The 8,599-nt window shown below is 30.0% G+C and overlaps 1 protein-coding gene across 3 annotated transcripts in view; it reads right to left on the bottom strand.

Moving 5' to 3' along the window:
• LOC106471353 (endophilin-A-like) overlaps positions 1–8,599 on the bottom strand; it is a 52,735-nt gene that overhangs the window by 14,670 nt on the left and 29,466 nt on the right. For 2 of the 3 annotated variants that reach the window (XM_022400681.1, XM_013931955.2), the window contains exons 7-10: positions 6,511–6,577; positions 4,311–4,334; positions 1,184–1,284; positions 297–400 (exon numbers count right to left, since the gene is read on the bottom strand). In XM_022400681.1, the coding sequence (XP_022256389.1) occupies positions 297–400; positions 1,184–1,284; positions 4,311–4,334; positions 6,511–6,577 (296 nt within the window). The remainder of the gene's footprint in view (positions 1–296; positions 401–1,183; positions 1,285–4,310; positions 4,335–6,510; positions 6,578–8,599) is intronic. The other variant, XM_022400687.1, reaches the window with a different exon arrangement.

The following is an 8,599-nucleotide window of genomic DNA, read 5'->3' as shown; positions in this document are numbered from 1 at the left end:
AAAAAAATTATATTTTGCGTATGAAAGCATTGTAATGATTACTGATAATTTGCCAAATTTCATTAACATTCACTTATTAATTTATAAGTTATACGATGAAAACTATAACAAGCACAAAATGGTTGTGAGGTCGATCCCAGAGATCGAGCCCGTGCTGAAAGAGTTAAATGGTAGTCCGTAGGAGAACAACTTTTGTCACTCTCACTCTTATGTAATGAATACATGTGTATTACAATGCAAAACATGTATTTTTTAAAACATGCACGTTTTTATAGCTTAGACACCCATATACTTACTGTTCAATAAGCCGTTCATTTAATTCTCTCATAATTTCAGCACACTGACAATGATACTCGTATAAGGACTCTGCCAAGGATGCCAACTGGGAAATCTGTTCCACCTAAACACACATACAATACATGTAACTGTGCAACAGCCTATAGCTTAGACATTTAAGGATTACACTATCTAGTCATTAAAAATTGGTCATTATTAATGAGTGTAGTAGGTATATTTAACTGGAAAAGTAAAAAATGATGAACTTAACCAGTATGACATTAAACAGATTTTCTATAACTTGATATATCTCTGAAATGTATTCAAATACAAAAATGCATTTATACAATAATTATTTGAGACCAAGAGGAATAAAAAAAAAATTATACAAAAGTGCTAAAACCCTAAAGCCAGTTTTATCCATTTCATTTAAAACTACATTTTTAAACAAATATACACACTTATGAAGCTAAAAACCAAGTTACTGATCAAATCTGAGACTATAATAAATTATGTTTAACCTTCTTTTGCACGTTATGAAAATATGATGGGAAAAATGCTTTCTCGGATTTCTTATTTAAATAGGTCTATATTGCATAGAAAAATGGTTTTGTGAAGTACATTTTGGCAAGTTATAAATGAGTGTGTTACCTAGAAATAGCATTGTTCAGTTGAGGAACCAATAATAATAATTCAATGGTTTATTTAGACTGTTACTAGATTTGTTACCTGTACGTTATAATGTGCAATAGATGGTTAATGTCTGTTCCATTTCTGTTCATAAAGTAAAGAAGTTAATTAGCATTAACAAATATAAAGAAGTATAACAAAAATGAAAAACTGTGAAAGTATTCAATGAAGAAAAAAGTCACAATGAAATACAATTTTATAATAAAAATTATCTTACATCATTTTCCAAAAGGTTATGCATACCCATGGAGGCTAGGTTAAATGATTCTTCAAACTTATCTTCTGCTAGCCTAATTTCTTCCTCTGTGACAGCTGTTCCTAAAAATCCATCAGATATATTTTTACTTTTTTTTAATGTATGAAAAAAACATTTTAATAGTGGTGTGATGACATGTTTATCATACACATATATAGTCAGGGAAAACAAAAGAACTGTATTGAAGGATTTGTAACATTGTTGCTAATAATTTATTCTTATGGCAAGTAAAAGACAACCCAAAATATCATACACATGATACACACTCCATAAAGCATAGTCTTTTGCTTTGGATTTCCCCTGTTGTTAAGTTTAGTAACAAGGGGTGAAATTTTTCAAAAACAGGTATAATTCAAAGGCAAATGATGAATGGAATAATAGAATGGGCTCCATATTTATTTTTTTTGTATTTTACAGCTTGTCTGCTGATTAATTCACAAGAATAAAAAAAAAGTATATCAATGTTTCAAATTCTTCAAATCTTATATAAATATATTGGGATTGTCCTTATTCGCAAATAAAATTTTAAGTTAAAATTGTAAATCTCTCATGCTCTAACTGTGTTATAATGTATAAAAAACATTGGATGTCAAATTCCATCCATTATCCACCATATTTAGACACTGGTTTATTAGGCTGAAGTTCTAGACTGCAGTTGGCCTTATATTGTATGTATTATGTGATATAACTTCATTTGTTATGTATTATAAATTATTTATTTAAAGTATATTATTATTTTGTTGCATTTACAATAGTATAATTACAAAATTGTATAATTTTTGATGTGGTTAGTTACTTTTGCATTGTTTCCTTTTTGCTGTCTTCTATGATCCTGCACAACTTGAAGAAGGAACTGTTTATATTGTTTCTTTGTTATAGTTGCATTATACTCTTTGATGAGGGATACACCCATTTCAGCATTGTCATTTACCACATTCAAGTGTTAACTGTCTGTAGTGCCTCCCTGTAGCCTTCTCTGAACTTCCATGACTTGGGGTCATTGTCCAAAAATTCAGATGGAATTTCAAGGCACCTGAAGGAATTTGTTCTGTTCTTTGTGACGAAAGCTTCAATTGAAATGTCCTCAGACTACCTGATATTCAGCTGGATATGTCTTCCTTCACATTTAATATGCTTTTATCAGTGCTTGTTTTGTCTCTGTGGATACAGTTGAAACAACGAATGCCAAACCAATGAGTTCCTAACTGAGATACCATAGATATCCAGCAAATGTTGAACAGGCAGATTTTGAAGCAGCAGAATTCATCTTCTTATACTTAAGATATTATAGGAAATTTAGGTTATTGCTAGGAGGAGAAATAACATCAGGAACAATGAACCATGCCCAAAGATAGATTCGAACAACAAAGATGCAAAAGCCACAGAGTCCTCTTTCCTCATGGCCAGTGAAATTAAACTGTCCCACAAACATCCAGATCTTGAAGACATATAACAACTCGGTCATCCATCATGCATGATGAACTGCAGATGTTATAAATTACACTCCATGCGAAGGGATGTCACCAAGAAAAGTTATGGCTAATTGAAGTAGCTCTCGGTAATCATCTCTAGGTTGGCTGACCTAGTTTTCTTGTAGTAAACTCAATAATACTGTCCTTAACTTCCTCTATGGCTTCTGTTACTCCATCACAGTCAGTTGCAGTTTCATAACTGGACTGGTTCATGTATTCCCGAGACTGCTGGAATTGACTGAAAACTTCAATATTTGGACCAGAGAAAAGACTTTAAAAATATATACCAGGACAAATTATAAGACATGATACAGAATACTCCAGAAGTAAAAAGCAACAGCACAGATTATTTATCTTTGGAATGATCTTCAACATTCTGAATAACGTGAAATACTCTGGATATTTTACAGAATATGCTAGAATATTCCACAATAACATGATAGAACATTCCAGAATTATTTAGAATACCCCAAAACACTGTAAATATTCGGAATATGCAAATATAATGCAAGCTACAAGTTAAAATTTCAACTATATTGATCAACCCCTAAATGTTATTCAATATGGATAAAATGTAGTTTGAGTTATATATTTTTTGTATTGGAACAAAATGAGGGGGTGAGGGGTAAATCAAAACTTCAATAATAAGGACCACCTAAATATTTATAGGTTCACTGTGCTGAAAAGTTAGACAACTTTAAATAAAAAACCATATATATAATACACACTCCATTACCATATGAAGCCTAGTCTTATTCTTTTGATTTGTCCTTGTCCAGGGTTACTGACAAGTGGTGAAAGTTTCCCAAACTTGTATAACTCAATAACAAGTGATGAATTAAGTGATAGCTTGGGAGTAATATTTTTAGCTTTATCAAAAGCTTTTCTGCTGCACAGACCCAAGGTATACCCTTAAAGTAATACAGTAAAATAACTACCCATCATCACTAGCTTATCATTGTAATACGTCAGGAAAAGCATATTGCAAATGCTGTATTACCTGATATTAATGCAGCTATGTTATTTAGGAAGAAACTGCCAAACAAAGTTTTAGAAAAGCAAGTGTGCATGAAGTATTCTAGATTGTCTGTAACTTTTATCATAATGTTTATCTTTTAATCTATGTTTAGTAATTCAAAACATATTTCCAAAAGTAAGTTAATCCAGACTCAGCCTGGCCAGTCCTTAATATTTTTTACAAAGAACTTTTCATGACCTGAAACCTTTCACCACTGATCTAAGACAAAAACTTGTTCTTTTGATCATTTTAATACGTTTAGCACCACTTGAAACCTTTGAATGAAGGAAATTACATCAAAATGAATTGACTTTTTAAGATACTTTGTATATTTAAAGTTTAATTCTGTTATGTTTATGTATAAGCAAGCACATACAACAAATCTTGTGAGTAGAGCTTTAATTAAAAGATTAGTTAATTGTTATCAGATTAAAGAGTAGTGGTCTGTGTGACGTGTCAGTATGAATAACAACAATGAACATAAAGATTTTATAACTGAAATCTAGCAAGTTTCTTATAATTAGGATTTTTTTGTATCATGTAGCACTTCAGAAACATGTAAACACTGAATAAAATTCAAGCAATTTTTAAAACCAACCTTGTTTAGCTTTTGGCATAGACCCTCCAGTTGGTAGAGATGACCGTACAAAGAAAAAAAAAAAAGAAACACAAGGACAATATTTACTAAACATTTTATCGTGTGGCTATACATGTTTCTCATGGACACCACTAAAAAAGTTAATTGAAAGAGTCAGTTCAAACAGTCTTTTGTGGGTGTGCATGTGCATGTGTTCTGATTAATACACATATTTGTCAGCAAGTTGAAATATAGCTCTATTAATCTAGTTTAATGTAGGTCAGTTAAGTAAAATGTCAACAACAGTTATATTAGATGATATAAACATTAAAAAACAGTGGCAACTGTGTTAAAGTTTAATAGCAGTTTGAAGATTTTGTTCATATTTAGCTAACAGGTTACATATGATTAATTTTAAAGTCAAGGAATTCACTTAAAGTTAAGAAAAATAACATTACTTAACTATAGGTATAAAAAGGTCATGGTCACAATAAATTAAACAAATATTTTCAAGGTAAACAAATTATTCAATTAAAATTAAATATAGATAATATATAAAGTTACACAATAAACAGTACAGCAAGAAGTAAATACATTAGCAAATGCATAAAGGCTGAAAAGGAGAGTACAAACAAATTCAGACAGTTGGGTCAAAGTCAGTTATATTGATAAATACTCAAGGTAAAATACAACACAATAACAGTCTCATAGTAAAGGTATGATTAAATTAAATGTCAGCTAAATTTAACTTAAAGATGATAACTAGTGAATGGTAGTTATGAATAAAAACATGGAAGGCTATTAAAAATAAAAGCATGCACTTTAATGATGATTAGAGTTTCAGGAAAAAAAATGGTAAAAAACAATTACTTGGCTTAGCCAAATCCTAGTTAAGCTTGCATTGCATCACTGGCAAAGTTAATTATTTTGGCAAAGGACCAATTACTAAGCAAAGTCCAATTTCAAATATATTGCATCAATTATGTGGAAAGGTCAGTCAGCTAGATAAAGGATCAGTTACTTAGCTCAGTTAAATTCTAATTAAGAATAGCATGCATCAACAATGTAACAAGCACAATTAGTTAAAGGATCAGTTACTTAGTTCAGCCAAATTTTAATTAAAGACAACATGCACCAAAAATGTGAACAAGTTAGTTACAAAATGGATCAGTTACTCAACTCAGCCACATTCTAATTGGGGATACACAAATAATATGGAGAGGTTAATTAGTTAAATAATGGATCAATTACTTAACTCAGTCAAGTTTTAGCTACGGATGCACTTGTATCAACAACATGGAGAAATCAGATAAATAAATTGATAATTTTTTTTATTAAAATCAACCAAGTCACTGAATAATGTACTTTTGTAGAATACTTCACAAAGGTTCGTTCTACCAAAAATTACTGTAATTAAAAATCATCTTAGTATCCAAATTAAAAGAGCATTAATACATGCAGTAAATAACAAAATTTTCAGACAATAATAATAATAATAATGATAATAATGTCACTCACCATTATTGTAGAATAAGGATAAGTTTTTTTTTCAATACACCAACAAAATTTTATACTATTTGTACATTTTTCTGCAAAGGTTGTTTTACATTATAAACACATAACAAACTTAACTATTAATCTTGCAGTGTTAAAATAGAAATAAAAGTTTTACTTATTCACTTCTGCAGTTTCTAATTTAAATTTGTTTTTAAGAGTAGATAGGAATGTTTTATAAAAGTTCTATTTTCAGATGATACAATTCATTATAACCTGTATGAATAACAATGCCAGTATTAATTTAATCAAACAATAACTTTTAAAGAAATATTGATTAACTCAGCTTTTAAAATTTTGATTTAAATGTTATATTATGAAACATATACACACACAAACACATAGTGACTTTGTAAATAAATCCTCCTAAATGATTTTTTAATCAATAATATACCAGAACTGCATTATGGAATTATACTTAGTAATGAATGAAGAAACATTCCTTGTATGGTAGCACTCTTATTCAATAAACATTACAATCATACAAGTATGTCTGGAGAGAAGAAAATTCAAATCACATTTGTATAACATGTTGATCTACAAATATTACCATCATACGATGTGCTCAAAAACAGAACCACTTCAGAATGAAATAAATAAATATATATATATTCAGCATACAAGTGAAAATTCTTGTATCATTAAACTCTCTCTTGACCAAGTTTACCTTTTGCTTGTCTTCTCTTTTTGCAGTCATAATCTAGCCGTCTCCCCTGAAGCTTTTTTCTGTGATGCTGGTAAATGAGAGACAATATCAGAAGTAAAAATAGTCATGGAAAAAAAAATAATGAAACTCTTGATAAAAAAAGCAACTTTACTTCATACATACTCCGAAGTAAAAATAGTCATGGAAAAAATAATGAAACTCTTGATAAAAAAGGCAACTTTACTTCATACACACTCCGAATATGTTATAAAATTATTTATCTTACACTCTACTCATAAATTGATATGCTTTTTTACCATCCATAATACAAAAATAAAGATTTAAATGAAAGTATCTCGTATTATATGTTCCACTGGCAAATACATTTTACCAAAAATATCCAAAATGTGAGAATCAATCTATACACCAGCTGAGACAGAGTCAATATCTTTTAGTGCGTGTAAACTTGATGAATTATTTGAGTTGTGTGATGAGTTGCGTTAGGAATATTTAAGTGTATTTAAAATTATTACATTAATGTTTCATTGTTACATTTCTGTTGACATTAATTATTAGACCAAATGTGTTCTGTGTTCATTTATATTATATAAGAAACTGAAAGACATTTAACTGATTAAATTCAAAACGTTATATTTGGAACAGTATTTAGCTACAGTTTATTTCAAAATCTTTCTCCTGGTTGACTTTTAACTGATCTTTAGTTAATATAAATGTAATAAGGCTGCAAGATATCTAGCAACTATTTGTAGACTGTCAAATCAAATGCTTAGTGTTTTGTATACCAGGAATACTAAATGTTTCCCATGTCCCCTTATTTAACCTAAGTTCACATAAAGGTGTTCAACATTTCAATGCATACAAGAGTATGTAGGTATAATTATAGAACATTATAATTATAGAAAAAGTCTAGGTTCCTTTTCCCCTATTGTTCTGGGTCATCTATATAATAAGATTTAATTTTGGTGTGTTTGTCACATAACTCCTCTAAACCACAGGTCACACCTACTTCTAACGGGTACCAAACAAACTGTCTCAGTCCTGAGGTTTTAGCAAAGGTAAAAATTTTCACCCCACCCCACTGGGGAACCCAGGAATTTCCCAAAAAACCCTTCTCCTAAACTCCTGGACTCACCAACTTCTAAATGGTACCAAATAACTTTTCCCAAAAGTAAAACTCTTTACCCACCCCTTAGGGAACCCAGGTATTTTGCAAAAACCTGGGTTAAAAGAGATTCCCTGAAAGCATACTCCAAATTTGGCATGGATTTACATTAAAACATGTAAATATTAGGTCTTCTAATTACTGTTCATAGCTTGGTTAACACTTTCAATACAGGCTTGGTCAATTTGACCGACCATGTGACCTTTTTTGTACTCGTTTAAAGTTGTTATAGATTTAATACCTTACTGTCAATATAGTGGGTATATCTTCACGAAATTTGTCAGTCTTACAGTTAATATTACAATTCTTTCACATACAAAAACTCAAACTTCTTAGTGAAGTATTTTTTAACAAAATAAAATAAAGATTTGTCCTTGAATATACTGAGTATTTGTTTTGAATAATCTGTGTGCAAAGTAATTTTCATGTTGAAATTAAAAATACTTTTCCTCATCTCCAAAATCTCAAATTTCCTTTGTGTAATCCCTAAAACCTCCTAAATGCAATTCAAACGTTTTTTTTCAGAGTAAAACTTTATAGTTTATCTGTTATTTTCTCTATCTCAAAACGGGATTGGTCAACTCGACCGACCTCGTAACCACCAAAAAAATCGAAATAAATAAGTTCATGATATTACACATCTACTTATAATAAAAATTTCATTGTTTTATTGCCCTTTGAACCATGTCTAACTACCTCCCACAATTTATAAGTTGTAAATCACTCGGGGAATGTGCAGCTCATGTTACGCTATCGAATGATATTACTCACGAGCTGCTCATGTGTGTGCCTCATGAACCATTTTAATTATTATTATTATTATTACTTATTTTACCTAATCTAGTCTTAAATAACTTAAAAAGATCTGTATTTTTAGATTTTAGTTAATTTTACAACAATAAATAAAGAATAAATACAAAAAACAAG

The sequence above is a fragment of the Limulus polyphemus genome, unplaced genomic scaffold (genome assembly GCF_000517525.1).
Source record: "Limulus polyphemus unplaced genomic scaffold, Limulus_polyphemus-2.1.2 Scaffold111, whole genome shotgun sequence".
Classification (NCBI taxonomy): domain Eukaryota; kingdom Metazoa; phylum Arthropoda; class Merostomata; order Xiphosura; family Limulidae; genus Limulus; species Limulus polyphemus.
This window is presented reverse-complemented; position numbering and strand designations above follow the sequence as displayed.